The 27877-nt window shown below is 38.6% G+C and overlaps 1 protein-coding gene across 5 annotated transcripts in view; it reads left to right on the forward strand.

The window, feature by feature from the left end:
* Positions 1–27877, forward strand: part of Fndc3b (fibronectin type III domain containing 3B) — a 327023-nt gene that overhangs the window by 196799 nt on the left and 102347 nt on the right. For all 5 annotated transcript variants that reach the window (XM_005332466.5, XM_040270089.2, XM_040270091.2 and 2 more), the window contains one exon: positions 25475–25533. In XM_005332466.5, the coding sequence (XP_005332523.2) occupies positions 25475–25533 (59 nt within the window). The remainder of the gene's footprint in view (positions 1–25474; positions 25534–27877) is intronic.

The raw sequence follows: 27877 nt of genomic DNA on the forward strand, positions 1-27877 counted from the left end.
AATTTTATTGAATTGAAACTTTTATATGTTTTTCCCTCATTTGACTAAATTGAATTCTGAGTCTAACTGGGTTAGAGTTCATCTTCACAAATGTGCCAAACTTAGAAGCAAAATAATGTACTAGTTGGGACTTTGCAGACCTAGGTTTAGTCCCAGCTCTGCCACTTGTGACTGTGTGCCCTGGGGCATGGTAATTAATCTCCAAGCTTTATCTTCTTTATTTATGTACAAAAGGGGGGTAATTAATGGCACCGATTTTAGAGAGCTGTGATGAGTTCTTAATACAGTTTTAGACACTAAGTGCTTTAAAAATTATTACGGAGTACTGGTAAAAAGAGACCATGACATTTTCTGCTTATGAGAACTGCTTGCTAACACGTCATCAGAACCCTAGTCTGGAAGTGTGTGCGTCAGACTGTAGGCTGGGTCAGTATGACATAAAAGTCAATGCCAAGGACTTGAGATATGAGGGGGTTCAGAGTGGCATTCACTCCTAAAAAGACCGTGTTGCCAACCCACAACCAGCCTGATAAGTAAAATTGAGTCCTCTGTCCTCATCTTTTCTCTGCCTAATCTGTTGTCATACTGGATTTTGTGTATGAGTCAGAGGAGTGGAGTGTGACAAACCAGAGTGATTCAGTGTTTGAATCCACACATCAATGGCTCTGGATTACTTAGCTAGGTATTAGAAGTGTAAGAATAAAAGGTGAGAGGGGAGTTTACCTGGAGATGACTCTGGTGAACAATGACGTCTCTCTATTGTCACGTTAAAACCCACATTCCTTGTTTTGGAGCAGTTGGTTGAGCAGATGAATGAGGTATCTAGGGATAAGCTACTAGGTAACCCATTACATTTCAAAGTCATTTGCAGTTTTTTTCTAACACTTTGGAAGCCCTACTCCTAAACTATTGCCCCCACATTCTATGGGTCACATAGGCCTGGTCTATACTCTGTGGAGAAGGGGTCTATGCAAGATGTAGGGCTTTTTGCAAGCTGACCACCACACAGCACATAGAGGCAGAAACCATTTCTGTTAATATTGTATCTGAAATAGTGTGAGCATTTGTGATGGAACATTGCCTAATTTCCTTCTGTTGTGTCAACATTATTTTTGTCCCTGCATCTCCTGCAATTGAATGGAACTGTAGGATGTCTAAACTGTTATATCAAGAGGCAGAATGCTGAATTTCTGGTTCTGTATGATCAGTATTGTAACGTGACAATTATAGTCAGTATTGCAGATATGCTAATCATAAGTCATGCTTTCTGCCAAGATCTGCCCTGGCTTTTATTTTAAATTTAATTTGCCTAACCAGACACACAGTGTAGCAGACTATATTCAGTTTTTTTGTGCTGTAATGAGACCTTGAAATTCTACTGAGAACACAAATGGGAAATGGGAAAGTTCCCTAGAAAATAACAGCAGTGCCAGCTCAGTGTATGTGATTTATGAAGTAACAAGTGTAAATGCCCCTGTAGCCCACTCTAAAATTTCCTCCCTCCCTCCCAACTTACTGGATTTGCATTGTGGAAAACTTCCTTTTTTCTTTCCCTTCATGCTTCCATGTTGTGACTGCTTCCTTCTAGCTGCATCATGAATGGGTCTTTCCATGCAGGTGTTGTGCCTCCAGAAGGGCAGAAATGGTGGGTGGCAATGTGGGGATAATGTGCTATGAGCACAGAGGAGAATTGTGATGGTTAGGAAGACTGTGAAGCAATGGAGGGTGTGGAGGGTCTCAGAGCAGTGGCACATTGAAATAAAAGGAAGTGGTCAAAACAGGAAAACAAGTAGAAGGAAAGGAGCAGAGTTTAGACAGACTGTGGAATAAACGTAGTTTGGAAAAAGAAAGGCAAAAAAATAAGAGAACTTATGGTTCCATTTTATATATTCCATTCCTTTCATGAGGTTAACATTTTCCGGAGAACGTGGGGTAGGGGAAAGCTCTTCTGCCCTGCTGTAATCCATGAGGCTTTTTATTGGCAGATTCACTTCAACCAGATCTCTATGTGAGTAAAATCTCTTTTTCTGTTCAGACTTTGTGACACTTCTTTCTTCAGAGTTGGATTAGAGTAACCATTGCCAACAAAACACTGATGCCACAAACAAATTTAAAGTTAGTCCCTAAGTAGAACTTAGGAAAAGGTGAGAAAAGAGTAGCGGCACACTGTACTGAAGAAGTGGTGTGTTGACTAGTGGCCTGAAGTTTAAATGATGTTCTAGAGTTCCAATGTGCTTAAAAACCGGAAAGTTAGGATTTTTTTTTTTTCTATTTTATGGTTTTAAGCACAAGAAAGGGGAACCCCTACATCTTTATCCCTGGTTAGTCAGTCTTTGTTTAAGGAATCTGCTTTAATTGAGGGAAATGTTCATTTCAAGTCCTCTGCCACATGGAATTTACTCTCATGTTACCTTTATAGAGAATAAAAAGAATGCTTATGACAGTTTTAGACTTACTAGAATCCCCCATGAAAGCTGCATGCATAAATGAGTGGGCAGAACAAGGTCTACCAGTAATTTAAAAATTTTTTTTAAACATAACAGCATTTATTACTGCTACCCTTAATTCACATGGTGAACTTAAATTGACCTCTTTTCTCCTATTATTTGAAAAGACACAAAGTTTGTAGAACAATAAGATTCTTAAAACCAAGAGGGATGGAGAAACTGCCATATTTTCCGTTCACCAAGTTCCTCAAAACTATTTTAAGTATCTTGCCAAGTACATTTAAAAATTTAATATTTAGTCTTTGGGTAATTTATCTTTTTGTGGAATGTGGCTCCAAAGAACTCCATGAGATATCAGAATTTTTTGAAAGCTCTGTTAAAAATCATGTGTTACATCAGTGAAAAATGGTTATTGGTGCCTCAGTTATTCAGCTGTCAAGTTAAAAAAAAAAACACTGTCAACATTATTTACTACTTACACTATCATCCATGGGAACATGGCTCAAGTTCTACAGCAGATAGGTTTGTAGGCTGTACTTGGATTTCATAGAAGAGTTCCATGTCTCTGAAGTACTATAGTCTATAGATTTTAATTGGCATATAGTGGTCTCAATAGCATCTAGGATGTGGTACATATAGGCAAAACTGTCTCTTTTAAGTTACATAAGTCACTACTATGTTATTTCACAGGACAGATAGTAAAGATGGATGCATTGTAGAATCAGTAGGGCTTCTCACCAGGTTGCCTGATGGCTGCAGTACATGCCTGCTTCTGTTTTGCATCATTTCTTTTAAACAGTTTCAGGGTCAGTTAGTTATAGTTCTTTGGTCATGCTTTCCCAAATTTGGAATGGGAGGTACAGTATAATGTTTTATGCGTTAACCTCTATACTTAAGAGTTCAAAACTTTTATTTTTTGGATTGGATAATCTATGAGATGGTTTGTGTCAGAGATAGGAGTCTCATCCATTTTTCTTCTTTTTGGGGGGGGCGATGCAGGGAGTGGGGATTGAACCTAGTGATACTTTACCACTGAGCCACATCCCCAGCCCCCTTTTTTATTTTAAGACAGGTGTCACTCAGGGCCTTGCCAAGTTACTAAGGCTGGTTTTAAACTTATGATCCTTCTTCCTCAGCCTCCTGAGTTACTGGGATTACACCCAGCAGAAATTGCTCTTTTTATAGGTCAAAAATAATGGAATTTTGTAATCTTTGTGTGGTTCAACTTAATATTTCATTCCTTTTATATGTCTGATAGTACCTGTACTAAGTATATTTTTTGTTCTGTTCCTTACCTGTTGTTATGCCAGAGTTAGTTTTAGCCTATTTTCAGTGTCAAAAAAAAAAAAAAAACAATGAAACTCTTCAGGAAAGAAAACAGTAAACACCAAGGAACTCTGGTGAATTGTCCACTGATAGAATAGTTTTTGCAAGCAACATATCAAAAGTCATGTTTTGGGGAAGCAGTGGATCAATAACCTGCTTAAGGCAGTATGGGATTTTGTAAAGATAGCAAGGAATAAAATGGAGTAAGATCACCGTGCCCAAGATGTTTTCTTGAAATGATGGCTAGAATCCTATTGATTAATGCTGGTGAATGAGACGCCAGCATAGAAAATAAACCATCCTCAGACGAGTGGTGACCACGGATGGCAATTATGTTAATTATACTTTATTTAGGTGGTGGTTTTGTTCCTGGAACATTACTTTTATTCAAGAGAAATTTGAGGCATTGGAAAACTGGGTATTTTGTGGAAATTCTTGTATATAATTTTTCAGTTTTATTCAGTTTCAAAAGTCTTAAGGAAATATTTTCCGGCCTGGGTTTAGACAGTGTACATGGTATCTGCTACCAAAAGAGCGTTCTGCTGTTGAGCTTGCTGGAAAGCATGTTGTCTCTCTGCTGTACTGTTGTGAGCAGATATTCCCTCAGCATTTCTCAATTGTTTTTATTTACATAATGGGAAAACAAGAAGTTGAAAAAGAGAAAGCTGGACATTAATTTTGGTGACCAGGAAACTGCATGTGAGCGGGGCTGCTTGTCTCAGTCTTTTATTTGGGGTAATACTCTTGATGACTCTGTAGATCCTAAAGATTCAGTAGCAAATCTCAGTTCTGTGTTGGCATAAGAATGGATTGTAAATAAAAGTTTGTGATACACCAGCACAGTCATGGCACCCAGGAGCTCAGCTCCTTCAACTGCGCCTGCTTCTTCGCCTTCTCTTTTGTATTGTACTGGCCACTGTCCAAGGAGAAACTGAGCACAGTAGAACGAACTTCCCTAGCCTCTATGTCAGTTTTCTGTAACTAACAAATTTCCTCAAAGCCAGTGATTTAGGACAACAAGAATGTATTCTTTCATGGTTCTGGAGAGAATATGGAGAGTTCAGGTCAGAGGAGAGTTGTCATTGGGTTGCAGAAAGAGAGCTGGCAGGGCCAGGTCCTCTGCAGAGGGGAGGATCTGGTCCTCTGGTCTATCTGTCCCCCACCCCACCCCACAGATGGACAGGGTATTCCTTGGTGTGGCTGCATCAATTGAGTCTTCAAGACCAGCTCCTTCGAATCTCTTGCTGTTCTCACATGGCTTCTCCCTATGTGCCAAATCTCCCTCTGCCTCCTCCTTGGGAAAATGCACAGTATTTCATTTGGGGCCCAGCTGGACAACTCAAAGTCCCCAACCACATCTCCAAAGACTTTGCCAGGCAAGAAAGGATTCACCAGTTCCAGGGATGTGGTTATCCTTTCAGGGCCTGTTTTCAGCCCACCCTAAGCTGCTTCCAGCATCTCTGATCTAGAGACCTGGCCTGACCTGGCCCTTTATCCTGTACTTGCTTAAGTCTGGTTGATGTCTTCCCTCACCTTCCTAAGCATGGACCTAGGACTTTAAGATATACAATGGCAGCACCAGGAATCTGTCTCTAGTAATAAGCCAAGAGTCTTAGCAGATCTCCCGCCTATTTTAAAGAAGCAGTTCCCTTAAGTGGAATCTGTGCATGGTAAATAAAGTTCATTGAGACAAGTCATAAAGTTGAGTGCTAGACAATTGTCCCCTTTTACCCTGGAAATAGAAGCAAGTCATGTCACAGATGTGCCTGTGTATATATAGGTAAAATGGTGCTTATGGGATTTTCAGGACATATTTAATGAGTGTTAAATATCAGAATCACTGTAGTTCCTTTTTTTTAATTTTTGATTTTAGATGGATACAATACCTTTATTTTATGTTTTTATTTTTATGTGGTGCTGAGGATCGAAACCAGTGCCTCACACACGCTAGGCAAGCACTGTACCATTGAGCCACAACCATAGCCCCTCTGTAGTAATAAATTTAGTTATTGGCATTTCCTAAAAAGATACGACATGAACTTGTCTACTTTGGAATATATATTTTCTTCTAAAAGGAAACAGGATAGTTTTTACCTAGTATAAGACTCACAAAGCTTTAACAATAATTTTTAATGAAGCTAATATTTCTTAAGTGTTAAATAACCTCTAAGAAAATTCTACAAGGGCTGATCCTTGCTGATTATAGCCTGGAGAGCTCATGTTAAAGATGGCTATATGTGTCTTCTCTCTGATGGCTGTCAACGAAGCAAAATCTAGCTATGTGGACCCCAGCATGTCATATGGATGATAATTCTAAAGTCTTTTAAAATAATCATTGCCTATTATGGTGAACTTGTGTCTTTCTGAGTTTTTGACATTGGGTGGTATTTTGCCTAATTTGAAAACACAAAATTTTAATTACATAGGAGGTAGTATTTAATATCTGTTATTCTTTCCTCTTCCAGCATTCTATAATTCTGCAAAATTGGTGGAGAACACATAGACACAGACACACATACAAACACACACAGAGTTAAGCATGTACAATTTTATAGTCTAAACATTAGCAAATGAATTAACAGTTATTTCATCATCTGCTGTTTCAAAAACTACAGAAGTTCCCAAACAAGAGGTTGATAAAGGTGAAATATAAAGCCTAGGTTGTATAAATGAAACAAAAAGGAGAGAAAATATAGAAAGAAAACAAGTTTTGGCCAGACCTGAGATCTCAGCTGGGTTATACAATATCAACCATGATCACCCGTGACGTAGGCAGCAGATAAGACACCAGGTTAACCTGTAAATGAGAAATAGCTTAAACTTAGCCCTCATTTCTCTATGTGGTCAGTCTTTCCTGTGGCCCTTTCCATTCAGGCTTGTTTAGTTCAATAATCAACTTGTGATATTGTGAAGACCTTGGCTAAGGGGAGAAGAGGTGAGGGGATCACATCATGTTACCTCTCTGAAATAGTTTTTCCAGTCTTTCAATAAATTTAAAGCTCCGTCTAAACCATTTAGCTCTACCCAACTCATGAGTCTTTAGTTTTAGCTACTTACGTGTTTTTTCCATAAGAACATCAATCACTTACAGCATATATTATGCCCTGCCAGTTCCTTTTGGAACCAATTTAAATGAGAAAAGTGAAGGACTTTGGGAAAAATTATTTAAGTATGTCTGGTAAATTGTTTTACTATTTGAGAACAGTTTTGGAGACTGAAATACATTTTCCATTTGGTGGAATTTGGCCTTTTTTGTGAGCCACATTTGTGGAAATATGTTGAAATCTTAAATGTAGAGAATATGACTTACTGTTCTTGGTATTCCCTGCTGTCCAGAATGACGTTATGGTCTGCACTGTAATATATCACTGGTCACAGTGTTAGAACCAAGAAGAACTCCAGTCTGCAGTGAAACGTGTGGATCGTGGTTCTCAACTTTTCCTGTTCTGGATTCTTTAGATTATGAAGCAAGACCCTTGCATTTTCCCAAGACATTTTTGTCAAATACACATTCTTAGGTATTTGAATCACAGCTCTTAGATATTAACACTATATATGAAAACTTATGTCTAAAAACATTGGTGATTGTGAAACAAACAACAAGTATATATAGATCCAAAATATATTTCATTAAATGTGTCTTTTCCTTGATTTCTCATATTACTGTGGTACTTGTTTTATAGCCTTCTCTCTGTGTATGTGTATGTACATGTGAATACTTTCATAGAGTTAAATATGTTAATTTTTTTATTCCCTTACCTAGTTGCTCTGTCTTAATTTTGTTTCTTCCAAATTCATTCTCCACGTAGCCGTCAGGGAGATTTTGTTAAAAATGCCCATTTTTTTCTTTTAAACTTAAGTATAAAGTGCAAACTTTGTATCCTGGTGTCAAAGCTGCATCAAGTGGCTGCTGTCTGCCTCTGCAGTTTCAGCCCTGTCCAGCATTCTGTGCCTCAGGCAGCGGCTTCCTCTCTAATTCTCTAGTATGTGGGGCCCTTACTGCTCTGGGTCCTTTCCCCTTTTGGTTCTCTCTGCCTGCAGAGTTCCCTTGCTGTTTGTGTGCTTGGCCCTCCGTCTTCCTCCTCTTCCTCCTCTTCCTCCCCTTCCTCCTCTTCCTCCCCCTCCTCCTCCCCCTCCTCCTCTTCCTCCCCCTCCTCCTCCCCCTCCTCCTCTTCCTCCCCCTCCCCCTCCCCCTCCCCCTCCCCCTCCCCCTCCCCCTCCTCCTCCTCCTCCTCCTCCTCCTCCTCCTCCTCCTTCCTGGCTAGCCTGGCCCAGGTGCCTCAGGGTCAGAGAAGCATCTTGAACTACTCCCTTCTTGTATTCCTGCTCTCTCCCACCATTAGCTGACCTCATCAGATTTGTTTGTGTATGTGCATGTTGTCTACATTCTCCCACAAGAGCTCACCCTTCAGTGTATTTGAAACAGATTTGGGCTGGCAAAAGTTCAAGTGTAGAGCTTAACCAAGGGGACTTCCAAACATCTTTTATAGATAATATGAATTGGTAAATTTGTTCTTTGTTTAAAATTTTTCATCGTATCAGGCTTTGGTTGAAATTCAGAATTCTATTGTAGTTGGAAAGAGTTACCAGATAGTTTATTATGCTTGTTTAAATGCTAGAACTCAACAGCACGTAGCACAATCTGTACGAAAGGCTTTCTTGAGAAACTGAAATGCTGGGTAAAAAATTCAATGCTAAGCCTATTTCAGCCCCGTGGATGAAGGCCGTTCTGTAAATGAAGTCTCTTTCCTTCCTGCCAAATAAATGTAATAAACAGTCATCACTGTTCCCATTTTTTTGTTGGTAAGAATGAGCCTCTTTTGGTGGCCACAGAGTTACTTTTGGCATTTCAGCATTATTTATAACCATCATTAGCTTTACCCTTAGGTAGAATGTGGACTTTGTATTTTTCCTATGTGATTTCCATCATGTTTCATGTAATTCATAAGAATTAAAGCTTCAGTGTTTTTCTTCGCTGCATAGCCATAAACATATTTCAAAATATTAAAAGGGGGTTTTAATATAGAACCCATTTCAACTTTTTTCCCTCTTTTTAAAAATGGTTGGTTTCTTCTATAGTTTGGGGCTTGTTTCCGAACATTGGCTCTCGGAAGATTTGACCCCATTAATACGTTTATAAAAGTATCTTTTTAAAATGGTCTGGTAATACTCAGCACTTTTTCATATTCGGAATGATTTCATATGCCTTTTTTCTGTTGGAAGATGAGATGAAAATATTCTTTCTGGTTTTTAAAAAATATTTGTATTAGTTGTTGGAGCTTTATTTTATTTACTTATTTATTTGTGGTGCTGAGAATAGAACCCAGTGCCTTACATGTGCTAAGCAAGCGTTCTACCACTGAGCAAACTTTAGGTCCCTGCCTGCGTGCATTGCCCGGGGCGGGGAGGGGGAGGTATTGGATGGAGAGCCCTTACCTTAAATTTGTTAACAGCGTGCAGGACGGAACAGCAGGGCCTACTTTGAGAATTATTGATAGAGATAGCATTCATACCCAGAGGCATTCTCTGCCAGGTCTTATGCTGGCATTTTGGAATAGGGTGGACCCTGTCATCCTGGTGCAGAGAGCCATTTACTTATGGCATTCTAAAAGAGGAGACCTTTGTGATATATAGCTTAGGATATGAGCTTGTTTCTGATGGAAAACAACTGAATGGGAAGCAAATCCTGGCTTTTACTTATATATAGTCACTTGAGCTTAAGCAGAGGTTTGTAATTCTGATTTCTTAAAAAAAAAAAATCCAGCAATTTGGACTACAAAATATAGGAGATTCTACAAACCTGGAAAGCAAATTGTCACTGAGTTCAAGACCCAGAAAGAAATCATTCTCTGTCTTTGGTGTGTAAGAACTTCATTAGAGAAAGAGACACAAAGGTATTTTGCAGTTTCAAAGCAATAAAACATAGTGCCATGAGTCTTGCTTGCAACTTTAATAAATTTGAGTCTTCTCTTTGGTAGAGCACCTCTTTAGTTCTGGAGTTAGGCTATGGTGACCCCTATTGTAGAGCCTAGGTAGAAACTGCCCTAAGTGCTGTAAGGAGCAAGTAACTGAGGTTTCTGACATTAAGCAGCTGGGGAACTGAGGACCCAGATGTGGAAGAGGTGGTGTGTTGCAGTGGGAAGACATACTTTGTTCTAGACATAAGACATGATGTTTTATATGTTGCTTTTTACTTATGTGGGGGCATTTTATTTTTTCCACATTTCAGGAGAATATTCTTTATTTTATCTTCTGGTCTTTGCTATAGAGCATAGAACCTTAAAATCCCCACTGTGATGCTGGGCATGGTGGCACACACCTGTAATCCCAGTGAATTGGGAGACTAAGGCAGGATGATTGAAAGTTCAAGGTCTCCCTGTGCAATTTAGCAAGACCCAGTCTGGAAAAAGGAATAGGGTTATAGTTCAGTGGTAGCGTGCCCCTGGCTTCAGTTCCTAGTACTACAAAACAAAACACCACTGTGATGATCTTGGAACCACCTAAATTTCTTTCTTTCTTCCCATTTTCAGTTTTCCTCTCCCACCACCCTGGTCTCTCTCTTTATGGTACTTGGGATTGAACCCAGCCCTTTTTAATTTTTATTTTGAGACAGGATCTTACTAACTTGTTAAGGAGGTCTTGCTAAGTTGCAGAAGCTGCCCTCAAAACTTTTGGTCCTCCTGCCTCAGCCTCCTGAGCTGCTGGGAATACAGGCCTTTCTTTACCACTGTGCCCAGCCTCAGTCTCTGTTCTCATTTCCTTCTCTGAAAATTAACACCTGCTGGAAAAATCAGCTTTATGCTCTCTTCACTGGAGGCTAGTGTCTAAAAAGCAATCCTGGCAAACAGTGTAAGATGAAATTTGGAAGATAATCATGATTCTCATGGCCTTGTACAAGCTAAAGTTATTAAAGAGGATTAGGGACCACAGCTGGTGAGCAGATGGAGTGCTTATAATTTCACAATCTTAGGTAGCCATAAACCCAAATATGCACAAACTTCACTTTTCTCCAGTTTATTTCACTTTATCTTTCAGACTAAGTAACTCTGTTCATATGTGATCCATTAATTGTTGGAGACAACAAACCTTAATAGGTTTCTCTTTTAGATGGCATCATTAATAATTCTGGCCCTGCAGTATCCTACTCCGAATTACAGCTTAATAATCAACTATTTTAATAATGGGCTTATCAAAGGCACAGTAGGCAGGAAAGTGAGACTAAGACATTTTTAATTGCATTCAAAATGTAGAAACATTTTACATTTGAACAATGAGTAGTTTTTTAAATTTTTTTTATTATTGGTTGTTCAAAACATTACAAAGCTCTTGACATATCATATTTCATACATTTGATTCAAGTGGGTTATGAACTCCCATTTTTACCCCATATACAGATTGCAGAATCATATCGGTTACACTTCCACGTTTTTACATATTGCCATACTAGGGACTGAGTAGTTCACAATAGTTGCAACTAGACAGTTCAGTTACTTACTGCTGAAGGAAATGCTTGATCCATCAGTGTCTTCAACTTTTTCTGTATGTCCATTTCTACTGGGAGTTCCTTCACTGTGCAATTAAGTCATCTGGAGTAGACTTCTTCCATGACTCTGCTGCCTGCTCATAGCCTCCCCTCTTTCTACACCTGTCCCTCCAGGTCCTCTTCTGTATTCTGGCTTATTACAGTATGAGGGCCTTAGGCTTACACAGAGCAACTGTGTGCCTCCTCAAAAATAAGAGCCTGGGTCACACTTTCTGGTAGATTAGTGTTTCCTCCACAGAAGAAAGCATTGTTGAGACTTCTGCTCAGTGCCTATTAAGAAGGTGATGTGTAAGGAATGTCATTTTACTAATACAGAGTGTAATGTCATTGGTTGTTACTTTATTTAGGAACAGTGTCAGTGTCCAACTACACTCTTTAGCATTTCTTTATCCTTACTGAAAGGTTCTAGAAAAATGGCTGCTCTCTTCTTGTGCTAATGTTAAGTGTCTGAAAATATAGAAAAGCAGCTGGAGCCATAAATAAGTCGAGCAATTGGATACTCTCTGTACTCGACAGTCAGGGGGAAGACACCCAGACATTTCAGGTGTTGCAACACAGCAAACAGCTGTGGTTTATGGTCCAACAAAGCCTCTGTTCTTTTGGGACCAATGTGTGCTTTTTCTCTAAAGCCACAGTCAGCTGCAAAAATATTCTAACATGTTTTGGGAGTAATTATTGCATGATACTCAGTGTTCTAGCCTCAAAACATCCTGAATGTAAGATTCCTATACATGGGGGAGGATGGGGAGAATATTGTGTTACTGATACTTTGGCACAAAATTGTCTGTAGAATTATCACTATCAAAATAGTCAGGAAATGATCTTTTTTTGGACCAGCTTGTGAAAAGAATTTCAGTAGTTTCTCTTTGGACTTAAAAACTGACCTTCTGTAATTGGATGTGATACGGAAATAGTATAAAACTGTTTTAACTGCTAGTGTAATTATTTTGTGCTGAACCAAGTAGTCTAGCAATCCCTCCAGACCCATAGATTTGTCTGTCTTAGAAAAACTCAGTCTTTTCACCTTACCCTTTCTACCCTTAGGCTTGGGAATGGCAGGAAGAGAAGTTTTAGAGGGCCCCCAAGAAAAAAATAGACCCAAACTAAGAATCAGAAGACTTAGGGTCAATACTGGGTGGACACATTGATTTAAAAGCTTAACACATTTTTCTTCCTTAAAAAAAACCTATAATTTAGGATTCACTTATTTGCATTCTTTATAGTGACTTCACAAGTGAAAAGATATACCCAGTTCTTTTTTTTTTTTTTTTTTTTTTGGTGGTGGTGCTGGGGATTGAACGCAGGGCCTTGTGCATATTAGACAAGTGCTGTAACACTGAGCTCCCTCCTCATCCTCTTTTTATTCAACTCTTAGTTGTAGAGGGTTGTTTGGGGGTTGACTGGGAAAGTTTGGATGAGGAATGGATGAGTTGAATTGTTTGTTGCCAGCAGAATTAAAAAAAGGAAAATTAATCTTTTGCTCAAGGATAGATAGATGCTCACATAGCTCAGAAATTAAAGCTTGAGCAAATGGCCATATTTACTAGCAGTGTCAAACTACTAGGCAGCTTGCTAAATATAAGCAAAAAAGACAAGTTTTGTTGGTATCCCAAGTGAAGCCAAGTAGAGCTTTATGGGTCTAAAATAAGAAAAAATGCAAGGAATGAGATCCCCCAACTATGCTTTTTATTCACTAGATTTACAGTTAGTGAACTGCTAATTATGGAAGTTCACATACACCCCATGCAGCAAAGGGGAAAGGTGGTCAGGACATTAAGATTGCAACAGGGAAACTTAACTTTGTAGGTTAAACTTTCCTACTTGACTGAATAAATAATTATTGACTAAGCCTAAAAGAGTTATGTTTCTTTAGAGATGCACAATTTGTGCACACAATAAAATTTTTGTGGAAAAGGAAAGTTGGAAAAATCTAACTTGGCTAAACCAAACCAAGGTATTTTAGCCTGTCAAAACAACTTCATGCATTCTGATTTTACTTAAGATTAGTATGCAATGGATTGAAAAGTTACCTCTAGTAGGTAAAATGCTTTTCAAAGGTACTCAGGAGGGTGAGGTCCAAGAATTCAGTGTTTCTTCATTAGTAATGTCCTCAGTTATACTTCTGTCCTCATAGCAATGGCACTTGAGCATTTTGCCAGGCAGACTGTTATCTATGGCTGAAGAAATATTTCTAATTTATACCAAACTTCAAATTCTTACTGAATTTATTTAGAATTTGTATATTTGTATCCTGTATATGATGTTGTAGATCTACAGACTTTGTTTGCAGTTTTATTATAATGTATTATTGATATAATGTTTGACAAACATACCTTTCCTTACAGCTCACTCTATCTTGGTGTCTCTTCTATGCTTGTTTATGAGAAAATAAAACTGCATTGCATGCATTTGTGAGTAGTGTTTCTCTGACCACTTACTTAGTCAGATGTTCAATAAATATTCCTGTGCAAGCACCGAGTCAGGTACTGAGCAGTCAATGATAAATTTAAATTACTGTTCTTTGATGACTGTGCATAAAGCCCACCTTTCCTGGAGGGGCCGGGATCTACTGAACAGGAATTAACATATGGAGGAAGATAGGATGTTTGAGGACACCCTGCAAAAGCCTGGGTGATATAGGCAGCACCTAGGGAGGAAATGCTGTTTTGTTAGAGGCGTGCAGGATGCACAGTCAGCCAGAGTGGACGACGTGGGGGCAAACACACTCGCATGTTCTGAAGTGTCCTTTTACTGCTGTTAATTTAAAGCTTTGTCTATCACAAATTAGCCTTTTATACTTTGAAGTTTTATAATAGAATGTTATTATAATATAAAAAAATTATTTTAAAGTCAGTTATCCAGATGAGAAATTGTCAAGTGAGTGTAATTGATAAGAGCTTTATTTTGAGCCTCTTCTTCTGTCACTCATTTCTTTTACTATCTCATTCCCCCTTTTGGCAGAGAGTGAAAGTGAAATCTTTTTCTTCTTTTTTTTTTTTTCTGTGCTGTCTTCTATATTTCTTCTTGTACATTTTTATTTCTCTCCCACTTTAGTTTATGACCTAAATGGCTGCATTTGTTCACAGATGCCCTTTGGGCCTAATGAATCCAGGGTCTGGATACCTCCATTGTTAAGACATGGAAACCAAATAGGCATGCTTCATCATCTCTACTCTTTGAAATTTGGCTGGTCAGAGGTACCCTTTACAGAGCTGATTTGGGGTATACATGTAATGTTTAAGTTCTTGAACCTTTTAGCTTAATTTTAACAGAGTAAGAATATCATTGTAGTAGAAAGGGAAAATATACGTGGAAAGACATTATTAAGGCTGCTTATCATGTTTCAAGCATAAGGGCAGCCTATTTGGACAACATATATCTATCTACATGGCTCAAGGTGAATCCTTTTTTTTTTTTTTCTTTTCTAGAACTATGTGGATTTTTACTAGCTTTCAGAGGGTAGAAAAGTTTTATAATAATTTTTATTCAGCTAAAATCAGTAATTTTCCCCCTTTAACATAGATTTTATTTTATTTGGAGCAATCTTAGCCTCAAACCAAAATTGAGCAGAAAGTACAGAGAATTCCTGTATCTCCCTTGTCCCCATCCACATATCTCCCTTCTCTTTCCCACTATCCACATCAACACCAGAGTGGAACGTTTGTTAAAAATTGATGAACTTACATTGACACATCCTTATCACCCAAAATCCATTGGGGTTCATTCTGGTATTGTACATTTTATACATTTTGACAAGTACATAATGATGTTTATCTACCATTAGAGTATTCATATAGAATGGTCCTTTGTGCTTTGTAAATTCATCCATCCCCCTTCTGAACTCCTGTCAGAAACCACTGACCTTTTTGTCAACTCCATAGTTTTTGCTTTTTCAAGAATGTCATATAGTTGGAATTGTACAATATATAGTCTTTCAGATCAGCTTCCTTCCCTTAATAATCTGCATGTAAATTTGGTTCTATGCCTTTTGATGACTTGATAGATCATTTTTTAGTGTTGAATAGTATCCATTGTCTGGATGTACCAATTTATTCATCCCTTTACATTCTGAAGAACATTTTGGTGGCTTCCAGGTTTTGGCAATGATGAATAAAGTTCCTACAAATGTCCTTGTATAGATTTTTGTGTAGATATTAAGTTTTCAGTTTGGGCAAATACCCAAGACCTGTGATTTTTGGGCCATGTGGAAAGACTATGCTTAATTTTCTAAGAGTCTTTCAAACTGGGTTCCAAAATGACTGTATCATTTTGCATTTTTACCAGCAATGAATGAGAGTTTCTGTTGCTCCACAGCCTAGCCAGTGTTTGGTGTTGTCAGGGTTCTGGAATCTAATAGGTATATTTTCAATTCTGTAATGACATATGATGTGGAGCATCTTTTCATATATTTATTTGCAATACATATATCTTCTTTGGCAAGGTGGATATTCAGATAGTCTGTCCATTTTTTGACTGGGTTGTTCATTTTCTTTTTGTTGAGTTTTAAAAGAATACTTTGTATATTTTAAATGTCAGCCCTTTATCAGATAAGTCTTCTGCAAAAATTTTCTCCTAGCTAGTCTATAGCTATTCTTCTCACTCTCTTGAGATTGTCTTTATTTTTTTTAATCTAATGTATGAAATATGATATGTCAAGAGCTTTGTAATGTTTTGAACAACCAATAATAAAAAAGGTGAATCCTTTATACAGAAAAATGAATAATTTAAGTTATAAATAATTTAATTTTATAATAGAACAAAATAGTAAGATCAGTATATACAGCTCTGGTATACAGTAGATTTCTTGAAAACAATTGAAGACTTCTTTAACAATGACCTTGTGTATATCTACTTTGATGTGTTTGTGTGTGTGTGTGTGAACAAAAAGGGAAAATGTTAGGAGTGGACGGCTCTGGTCCTCAGTATAGTCAACACTCTGGAGAAGAACCCCTCCAGATAGTGTCCCCATATAGCCATTTCCTGCCTGCTGGTCTCATCTTAACTTTTCATGTTAGTTCATTTCTCAGTTCAGTGCATTTAGAAGACAGTTCATTTTATTTCCTGGACCTGGGCAGATGGTGCTGTCTGTTTTGATTATCTGTTTTTTAAAAAAGCAAATGTTGATTGGAAAGAACAAGAAATGAAGCACAAGGAGATTAAATTGAGAACAGAAATTATATGATCCAAGAAGAGCCAAATGTGTTCTGTTTTTCTACTTAAAGCTTACTACAGTTTGTATTCAAGTGCCTAGAGTTCAAATTTGGTATATTATAAAATGTTTCTTTTATATCAAAATGTGAATTTTGAGTTATCGTGTCTTTGGTTTCAACTTTGTTTTCTAAAAAATGGGGAAGCTAGAAATGCTAAGATGGTTTTCTCTTTCTAGTCACATTTAAATAAGAAAATCCTTGAGTAAGAGTGTTTTTTGACAAATCTAAAATGGTAGGATAATTCTGTTTCATGTTACTGAAATACCTCACTTGCAGTCTATTGGTACTTTGCATTATTTACTGTTTGCTCACATAAGCCTAAACCTTGCAAAACAGAACCCCAAGTGGACAAAGGGGACCAGAAACAGCTGGAAGGGCCTCCTTGGCTGCATTTGGGACAAGTTTGACATCTCAAAGAGTAATGATGATAATGAAGCATTACAAATTTTAACACATGGAATAGAAAAGAACTTGAATTCATAAGATACTAGTTAACAGAAAGAATAAATAATTAGAAAATATCTTCTTGCATCTACCAATATAATAATGCCTTCTTTTTTTGTTTGTTTTCATTTTTGTACCAAGGATTGAATGCAAGGACACTGAGCCACATCCCCACCCCACCCCCCTTTTTAACATATATATTTTATTTAGAGATAGAGTCTCACAGGGTTGCTTAGGGCCTCACTGAATTGCTGATGCTGGCTTTGAACTTTGATCCTCCTGTCTCCTGAGTTGCTGGGATTACAGGTGTGCGCCACTGCCCCCTCTGTAATAATACCTCTGTACATTGAAGTACACTATAATCATTTCTAATTGAGAAGGAGATCTTTTGACAGTAGGGAAAGGTGTAGGCATCTTCTTAACTAAGCCTTTAATTGAGTATCCCCAAATGGTTTAAACCTCATTTGGGGCTTCCTCATGTCACAAAACAGGAAGTACATCTGTATGTAAATTTAAAGTCCATTTAAATATAGATTGTAGATTAGATTTTATTGCACTCCTATTAAATCTCTTGGTTGTGATGTTTCCATGGTTATATAGGAAGTCATTATTCTTAGGAAGGCATGCCAAACTTTTGGAGATAAAGTGTTATGAGGTCAACAACTTCCATTCAAATGATTCTGAAAAAAGTGTGTGTGTGTGTGTGTGTGTGTGTGTGTGTGTGTGTGAGAGAGAGAGAGAGAGAGAGAGAGAGAGAGAGAGAGAATGAATATGTAGAGATAAAGCATGAGCCTGCAAATACTGCAAAATGTTAATTGGTCGATCTAGGTGAAGACTATTTGGGTATATTTCTTAGCTCAGGCTTCTCTAGCAAGATAACCATAGGTAGCTTAAACAACAAACATATATTTATCCCAGCCTGGGGTATCTAGGATCAAGGCGCTGGCTGACTTGGAGTCTGCTGAGTTCCTGCTTCCTGGTTCATAAAGCACAGCTTCTCACTGTGTCCTCACACAGCTGAGAGAAGAAGCACATTCTCTCAAGACTCTCTCAGTTACTAATGCCATTCATGAGGGCCCCATAGGACTCCATTGAGTCTCTAATCATCTTCCAAAGACCCCCACCTCCTACTACCACCACATTACAGGATAGGCTTTCAACATATGAATTCTGGGAGAACATAAAGATGCAGCCCATAATAGTGTTTATAGTGTGTCTCCAGCTTTTCTGCAGGTTTAAAATGTTTTAAAAATATGTATATTTACAAATTGGGCAATTCCACCCCAAATTTTGTATTTTCATATTCCCTGAAAAAAATGGGAATATCTGTTAAACTTAGACACCACAAATGGGACAATGGGGCTGATTTCCTCTGAGCTTGTATTGCTATTTCTGAAATTCAGTAGAAAGAATGATTTTCTTTGTAGTTGTAGTGCACTCCATTAATTGAGTTATTGCTTGAATGCACTACAACTGTCCCCTTCAGATAAGCAAGGGCATTTCCAATTTTCTATAGTTCTTACCCCCATTTTATTTATATGAGATGCTGAGACTCAAACCCAGTGCCTCACACATGCTAGTCAAAAACTCTACCACTGAGCCACAACCCCAGCTCCTTACCCTTCTTTTTTGCCTTACATGTTTATTGACATAACCTTTCCAGTAGCTATAGGCATTTTGATACGTAACCCTTGCTGATTTCCTGAGCAGGATAGGTTATAACATGGATACAAATGACCTTTGCATATTCAAGTGATTCTAGTGAGTTACTGGAGCCCTAGCACATGAAATTAGGTCTGGATTTGATCCCCACTTTAGCTGATGGTGGTTCTTATCCCCAAACAGTTTAGTCGTATGAGACATAATTAACAAAATGTTAATATTAAAACTTCAACACTTGCTATATAGGTGGTATAAATACTAAAATTCTCTTTCAGATGTAGTGTGTTACAGAATCCTGCTTTGTGGATTCTGCCTGCCAGTCCTCATAGTCTTGCAAAAGTATTGAATAAGCTACTTGAAAAATTTTCAGTGTGCCATGCCAAGTCTTAATGAAAAAACATTTTGTGGAAACGTTTGTAGATGCCGCTGCAGAAAGTAGTGTATAAACTTTAATTACCTTTGTAAGTCGTTCTATCCTGTGTTTAAGCAACTGCCTTCCTGTTACACACCCAGGGAGGGCACCAGCTCTTGCTGGATAATCATGGAGTTGAGCCTTCCCCCAAAATAAAAGAACTATATCTGGCACAGGTTAGGCTCAGCAAGCTAGTAAACAGTTCAAACACCTGGGGGAAGAAAAGGAAAGGAGGACTGGTGTTAGTGTTAAGCTTGCCAAAAAAGCTCATCTACCCATTTTTGTGGAGTTTTCATCCTATTTAATTTGGGAATTTTTAAAATACTAGCTGCTTTTGTCCAGTTCCACACATGTATTTGATTTTTGCCTTGTGACATAACCGTAAGAATATTTCTTAAGGAATTCAACAGAAATAGAATCTCCCAATATTTCAGGCAGAATCCAATTTAGTTGACATCAAAGAAGGTAACTGAGAGACAGACAACCCTTGAGTTGATGTGGGAGTCCAAAAGGGTATCTGGTATCTTCCATTTCCCCTAAATACGAAGGCTTCTATATTGCTTGTCTTACTACCTGAGGTGCTGTGCAGTCTTTGCCCACAGGGGCCTGTGGCCTATGAGTAGACCTTGGGCCAGGAAAGAAGATCATTCTTTCTACTGAATTTCAGAAACAACAATACAAGCTCAGAGGAAATTAGCCCCCATTGTCCCATTTACATTCTCTGGCCATTCCTCCTGTCCAGCTGGGCACTCCACCTGCAGAAAGAATTTCTTTCTCCTTTTTCTCCTCCGCTCTTTCAGGTTCCAAAATCTGATTGGAAACCAAAGCAATCTTGAAAGTATTTTCCTAGGACCAGAATGCAACTTCACATAACTTGTGTTCGCCTGCCATTTCTTTTTCACTGTTGAGTGGCCAGTATTCCTTTGACTTCCTTTCAGAATTTCAAATGGAATAATCACTTAACCAAGATATTTCTGGAAATTTCCCTTTGGGGATTAACTGTGTTGTCCTTATTATGCAAATTTATTCTTTGTTGGTGATAGATGTCTTTAATATTTGAATTTAAGACCATTACCTGGAGATCATAATTACTAAATAGAGGTTTTTGGATAATTAATTCTATTTTTGTGGGCACTTATTGATTCCTTTTTCCCCTAGCATAAGTACTATTTTAAATATGATGATAGCCAATTTATTTTCTAAGTGGAAAAGCATCTAAAAGCATTGTTAATATTTTCTTCCTTCATCCCTATTCATTCTCAGAGACATTAGGAGACACTGATTTTATATCTAGTTTGTCCTTATTATTGAATAATGTTTTTGTTTTACATTCAAAAGTATTTATTTTAGTTTATTGATGATTTTTTTTTTCAGTGCACAGTATTCAGGATTAAATTCAGGGGTTGTCCACTGAGCTACAACCTCAGCACTTTTTATTTGAGACAGGGTCTTGCTGAGTTTCCCAGGCTGTCCTTGAACTTGTGATCCTCCAGTCTCAGCCTCTAAAGTAGCTGGGATGTAGGCAAACACAGCCATGCCTGGCATCATATTCATTGTTTTCTTTGACTTTAAGCCTCTTATCGCCAAAATGGGCCTGTGTATACGCTGCATATTTTCTATCCCCTTAGTTGATTATGCATTGTTAAAGAGAGTACCTATGTCACTTCTTTGGCAAATCTGAAAAAGCATTTTGTGTTATGACCCGCGTATCTGCAAATGAGCCCTGTGGATGAGAGCTAGACTGAAGGTTCAGAGAGAAATGATCTTGACCTCACTCCATTGGAATGAAGGCATTGCTACAACCATAAATACATTCTATAGCTTGCAGCTACGTGTGGAGCTGTATTTCTTTTCTAACAAGGAAAAAATGTAAAACAAACCAAAGAAGTAAACTGTGTTTATAAGGGGGATATTTTAATTAGTTTAGGCCTTACAGTTATTCAAACAGTCTGAACTTAACGTTTCTTTTTGGAGCAAACATGAAAACCACTATTTACGGAAAGTTTAAATTTCACATGACACATCTTCCTTCTATGTGTGTGGGGTTTTTTTGTTTTGTTTTTTTCTTTTTAAAAACTATATTTGCTTTGCTTGTGTATTTTTATTTTAACCTTCCCTTTGCTAAAAATGCTTTATTTTCTTTGTAGGAGAGTTTCTTTGGGGGAAAGAAAGACTTAAAGAAAGACTTGAGTCTCAGAGCTGAGCCCCTTCCCTTTTTTGGCATTTCCAAGTAGGCTGGTTCTCAGCTCACTGAGGGCATGTTTGAACTAGAGCCTCCCATCTTCACACTTGCTCAAGAAATTCTTGCCCCTGAGTGTACCTGAATCTGCAAAACTCAGTGCACCTTCTGGGTGTGATGCTGTCCTGAGTGCCTGGCATCTGTGCTTCCTCCTTAGCAGGGAAAAGTCTTTCACATACTAAGGTGACAAGATAGGAAATTTGGTTGTCATGTCCCTCTAGCCAGCCAGTTGCCAATGAAATTGAAGCAGGAGGATTTATCTGTTTGCTTACCTTATAACCAAAAAAAGAAAAAAAGAAAAGAAAAATACAAATTGTTCTCTAGTTTTGCTTCAAAACTCATTTACTTGCTATAAACCAGAAGGAAGTAGGCAGCCCTGAGGATGAAGAAGGGAAGCTTGTCCCTTTCCTTGCATGGGGCCGTCTAGGACATCGTCTTGTTTGCACATATCAAGTTCTTAGGGGAAAAAGCAAAAAGAAGACATAATTTTCCTTTAAACTTGATAATAAAAGAAGATATCCTAAAGGCAAATCATAGTTATTCTTTTTTGTTTTACTTAGTTTTGTGAGGAATTAGCTAGTCTTCCTTTTCTTCCTCTCCCTTTTACAATATGGATATGGGGTGGGGTGGAGTGTGTGTGTGTGTGTGTGTGTGTGTGTGAGAGAGAGAGAGAGAGAGAGAAGGAGGGAGGGAAAGGGAGAGAGACAGAAAAGCTTGATCCAAACTCTGGTATACACTCTTCATATATTCGTACAGCTGGGCTCAGAAGCTATTCTATGCAAAGGGTGCTCATTCATCAATTTCTCTGAGGCAGCCATACTTAAATCGTGCTTAGGGAAAGGTAGGACAAGAGCTTAGTTAACTCAGTTATTTAGGAAGTAGAGTAGAGTATTTTGACATTTTCATACCAAACTGTTAGCTTTCACACAAGAGTTTATTTTATATGTGGTAACTGTCACTTTAGTTCAGTTAAACAGATTTTATTTTCCCTTCTTATTTGTGCAAACTGTGTGCTTGGGATTTATTTACTTTTTTTCCTGTTCAGTAGTAGCACAAATGGAGAAGCATTAAGTGCATGTGGTATAAATTCATTTTTTTTTCTTTTTTGTAAATTTGTGATTAGAAACTTCAAAGGAGGACAGAATTCCAGTCTGGCTTTGATGCTGCCTTTCCTCTTGTCCAGCAGCGAGGTGACCAGACACAGGAGGTGGCGACTGTGTTCTATACTCTCCTCATCTTTTTATTTTTATTCATTTCAGAATCCTTTATTTATTTGGCTCTATGCATGACCCACTTACTACTTTTTTCCTTCTCTCAAATTAATTTTTTCTTCCTGGATCAATGGCCTTTGCTCCATAAGTTGGAATTCCAAGTTTATAAAAAAAAGAAAAAGAAAAGAAAAAACCCACAAACTCTTGTGTGACATGTAGGGGGTCCTCGCTGTCTTCCCTTCCTCCTGCCCACCTCAAGTGCAGACACCCCAGATTCTTGACTCTCGGGCTATCTCACATTCCCAGATCCCTGTTCACTCAGATACAGTCAAGGGTTCTACTCACTTTGGGACCATGTACAAGGCATTTTCTGACATCCCTGTTTGAAAGCAAGGTGGGAGGGGGATCTCCAGTTTTTGTGGGACAAAGCATCCTTTTAAAATCCTTTTTTTTCAGATATCATGTCTAATGCATAGTCCTGAGGTGTTTTCCTTTGCAAGTCTCTTTACTTCTTCCCTTCTTGGTTGAGCAGGAGGTCATCCTTGTTCTCCTCTAAACTTTTATTACCTCAAGAATGGGATCTGGCTTTTTGCTTGAGATAATCTAGTTGTGTCATTCATTACAGAAGGGAACATCACCCCTTTCAGCTAGTTACTTGAATGTTTTTAGCCATGTGAGTGTCTGTCCATAGGGTCTTTCAAAGCCTCCGCTAACCAGAGACGGGGGAAACTTCATCTTTAACAACTGAACAATTGATTTATTGCAATTGTTCTTAGATTTTGCTTTTGGTTTTGGGTTTTTACTGACAATTAACTTTTGAGACATGTTGTATTTGCAGTTTATTTAGTAGGGGCCACCAGAAAATGTGAGGATTTGTCTACTTTTGATTTATAAGTAAAATTCATTATCTTAATATCCATCATTTATCTTTATCATGTATAATTGTAAATACAGGATTATAAATGAGCTTGTGATTTTTGGTTTTGTAAATGTGGATTTTCTTTTAAAAGGTTGCTGTTTATGGTATTACCACTCACTGGTTTTGCTCAACCAAATAATAGAAAACAGGTTCTTCTAAACAGAACACAATGGGGAAAATGAAGACCTAAAGTACTCCTTTTAAAGCTTAGAGTGTTGTCAACTAGAAGTTTTTGTTGTTCTTAACATAGACTTTTTCATTTGTTCAGTCAACAAGTATCTTCTGAGCTCTGGCCATGCAGGACCTGTGCTGGGTGCTGTAGTGCTGTGGGTAGATGGTGACCATGTCCTCAGTAGGACTCAGCAACCTGCAGCCTATTTTTATATAATCCAAAAGGAACATACTCATTACCTTTTAAAGCATCATGAAGGGCTGGGGATATGGCTCAAGCGGTAGCGTGCTCGCCTGGCATGCGTGCGGCCCAGGTTCGATCCTCAGCACCATATACAAACAAGATGTTGTGTCCACCGATAACTAAAAAATAAATATTAAAATTCTCTTTTCTCTCTCTCCCTCTCTCACTCTCTCTTTAAAAAAATAAAAAATAAAAAAAATAAAGCATCATGAAAATAAAAACAAAAAGGAATATGTAACAGAGGCCTGTAGAGGTCCACAGAGTTTTAAATATCTGGCTCTTTTCGGAAAAAAAAGAAAAAATGTGCCTACTCCAGATCTGTAGTATATCTGCCTTCCTGAACCTTGCATGGGAAAGATCAATGAAAAGCAAGGGAAGAAACAGAGGAGAAAATTCTTCTCAGATTTTGATAACATGTAAGAAGGTAAAAGGACCTGGTAGTGCCAAAGTTAGGCTGAGGCAAAGGGTTGGGGTTAGAGTGAGATTTTTTGAGGTGACTTGCAGATTAGACCTGAACAAAGAGAATGTGCAGCCCTAGGAGGAGCAGGGCTAACACACTCTCACCCCACGGCCTGCCTTCTCCTTCCCCTTCCAGATGCAAGCTCATCCACAGAGCTCTGATAGCACTGGTTCCTAGAAAGCTTTTTGGGCACCCTCTTTGTATTTGTATCAAGTGTGTTTTGAAAATCAAAAGGCTGTTCTGACAGATAAAATTTAAATTCTATCATTTATCCTTTTATTCCGGGGTGGTGGGTGTGGGTGCGGGGGTGTGGTATGTATACTTGCCACCTCATTCTCTACCCCAGGCACTTTTCCTCTTTCATTTCTAAAACATAATTCTTGCCCCATTCTGAAACATGCCCATTTCCCCTTCTTGTTAAGAGAGACACATCATCCAGTTAATCAGGCCGAAAACTAGAAACTGTCCTTGATTCTTCACACTTTCTCACCATTGCCTGTTGCATCTTATCTTTTGACACCTAGCACCTCCAAAACTAGTCCTGATTTCATCATCTTTCCAAACTACTCTTGTCCAGGCCAGCTCTATCCTTTAGATGATGGCACCAGTACTGATTGGTCTTTCTGCTTCCGCAATGACCTTTCTTAGGTCCCTTGTTCACGCAGGATCAGCACTGATCTCTGAAATCAAAGTAAGGTCATGTCAGTCCCTCCACTTAAATACTCCAGTGGCTATTGGGCAAATTAAAAAATTAGGAACTATACCTACATACATGTGTACATACATATTGAACTAAAAAAATTGAACTTCCAGGCCTGTGTGGACTAGCCATGGTCTCTTTGACCTCATCTTTCTACTGCCCTCTGTCTCTAGCTGTATTGATCTTCCTACTTAACCTTCTTAAGACCTTTTTTCCCCTTTTGGTTTTTGAGTTGTTAAGTACAACTTTGTAATGGTTGACATTGTGGTTATTTAAAACTGTACAGTGGTGAGTTAGTACAACCATAGTGAAACCCTCACCCCGACCCCAAAGACAATCCTGATTTCATTATCAGCTTTGTGGTACCAAAAGCTCATGGTTAGAAGCAACTGACTGAATGATAGCTTTAGTTAAAAGGCCTTGGGGAAGGAAATTGACAACCTTATTGCCTTCTAATGGTATTGTTTTTCTTTTTTTGCAATGCAGAGTATGAGTTGGAAGTAAAGAGAGTGCAAGACATTCTTTCCGGAATAGAGAAGCCACAGGTATGTCTTCTGGATTTCTCAGCATATATTACACTTTCTTAAGTATCTCAAACATTCTTTTCTTTCACCTTGCAGTAGGTACTAGAAACTGTCTTTGATTATTTATAAACTGAGAAAATAGTGGTCACTTATTAAGGGAGCATGAAAATATAGAACAGCACCTCCTGCGTAGTCACCCACTGAAATATCGGTTTAAATATCTTCAATACAATTTGCTATTCTTCTTGGCTTCTAGGGATGCTCCCCCGCACCCCCCCACACACACACATCCCTTTCTGGGATCTACAGAGCAATTTTCATTTGATAATTTCCTTTTACCTATGTAAGTGTAGTAATAATAATTTTTGAAAATCTCAGAAACCCCAATTGTTTTTCCAGGTAAATTTCAAAAAGATATTCAAGTATTAGCTGAGAAAAATAAATTCAGGACATTGGGTGCAGGGGCAAGAAAAAAAAATTAGTGGGAGCTGTGATACTGTGAAGTTTTAAGTTTGATTTTGCCAGGTGCTTTGAAATTCAAGTGAAAAATTCAGAATGTTGATTCAGCCTTTCATGTGAGATTAGAGAGCCAAAGTTCTTTGGAGTATTTTCTAGGTGAATTGGAAAACCTTAATTCTTCATGTGTTTCAAATACTGAGGCTTTTTCACAGAAGCGGCCAAACATGCCCCAGGGTACATAGTTGGGTTTGACTAAACCTGAAAGCTTGAGTGTGCTGGAGGAGGGGCACAGCAGGTCGCTTGTGGAGCAGTGAGGCCTTGGTGAGGGCTGGGGAGTCTGTGTGCACATGTACTGTCTGAGACAGAGCAGGCTGCCACTGGGGGCTTTTGAGCACAGAGTAACCTGGGCTGCATTTTCAGAATGATCAAACAGTTGGAAAATGAGTTAGAGCAAGAAGGAAGTGTTAGGAATCTACTGCTACAGTCCTGGTGAGAGACTTGGGGACTCAGAATTAGGGTAGTGGGGCCACACATGTCAAGGAGAGGCTAGATAGAGACTAGGGCCATTCTAGAGATGAATCAGTAGGACTTTCTAAGTGCTTTAGTCAGCTTTTTGGCCACTGTGACCAAAAGACCTGACAAGAACAACCCCAGAAGAGGAGAAGCTTATTTGGAACTCTAGTTTAGAGATCTCAGTCCATAGAAGGCCAACTCCATTGCTCTGGGGCCCAAGGTGAGACACAACATCAAGGCAGAAGGGTATGGCAGAGGAGAATAGCTCTGGACATGGCCATAAGGAGTCAGAGAGAGCTCTACTCACCAGGGAGCTCTCACCCCAAAGTCATACCCCCAGTGACCTACCTTCTGCAGCCACACTCTACCTGCCTACAGTTACCACCCAGTAAATGCCTATTAGGGGATCAATGTACTGGTTAGGTTTAGGCTCTTATAACCTGATCATTTCACCTCTAAACTTTCTTGCATATCACAAATGGGCTTTTGGGGGACACATTATATCTAAACCATAGCCATTACCTATTAGATTATCTAGTGTCATTAATAACTGGACTTTCAGGTCTAGATGCTTCCTCTTGGGAAATGCATCCTCTAAGACATCTCTCACATTTGCTTTCCATGCTCTTCAAGTGGAATACTCCTCGGTTCTTGCTTAGTGTATCACCTGTACTACGTCCATTTCACTGTGCCCTGAATGGATCTCTGTTGTTGTATTTAATACATCATACTCCATCTGCTTGTTTATGCATCTTTCACAGTTGTCTGCAGTTTCTCTAGGATAGGTTCATCTCTATGTCCTTTCTGTGTCTTCAGTGCCATTCTGGATGTGTTGTTTGTTCCCCTGGCCAAGCATTCAGAAAGATAAATGTAGTGGGCAGTCACAAGTGTCTGTTGGACTTGGTGCTGTGGCGAGAAGAGGATCAAGGCACTGATTAGGGGATCATGTGCATAGGGATGATAGTTGTTGGAGTGGGTGATAGTTTTGTGGGTGAGAGAGGGTGTGTAAGGAGAGATAGAAAAAGTGGATGGGTGGAATCATGGGGAAAACTTTTATTTATAGTACAGCAGAAAGAACAAAAATCCATAAGGAAGACAGAGGAGTCAAAATGAGAGAAAGAAGGCAGAGCAACACCTTCTTTCATTGTCCCAGATTTCACAAGACTTGACAGTCAGGTCTCAGTCGTGTGTGCACAGAAGTGCTTTCTTGCAGGTATTCCAAGTTATTTCTCTACTGCAAAAGTGGCACAAGCAATGTTTTTGTGGACGTGGTGTGCTAGCAAATAAAGAAAATATTTATTTGGTCCTTTACCTTGATCTAGCATTTATTAAATCCATGATCTTCACAGTTTTTAGACAGGGTAGACAGATACCCTTTTTGTAAATAGCTATG

Source organism: Ictidomys tridecemlineatus, chromosome 3 (assembly GCF_052094955.1).
Source record: "Ictidomys tridecemlineatus isolate mIctTri1 chromosome 3, mIctTri1.hap1, whole genome shotgun sequence".
NCBI classification, from domain to species: Eukaryota; Metazoa; Chordata; class Mammalia; order Rodentia; family Sciuridae; genus Ictidomys; species Ictidomys tridecemlineatus.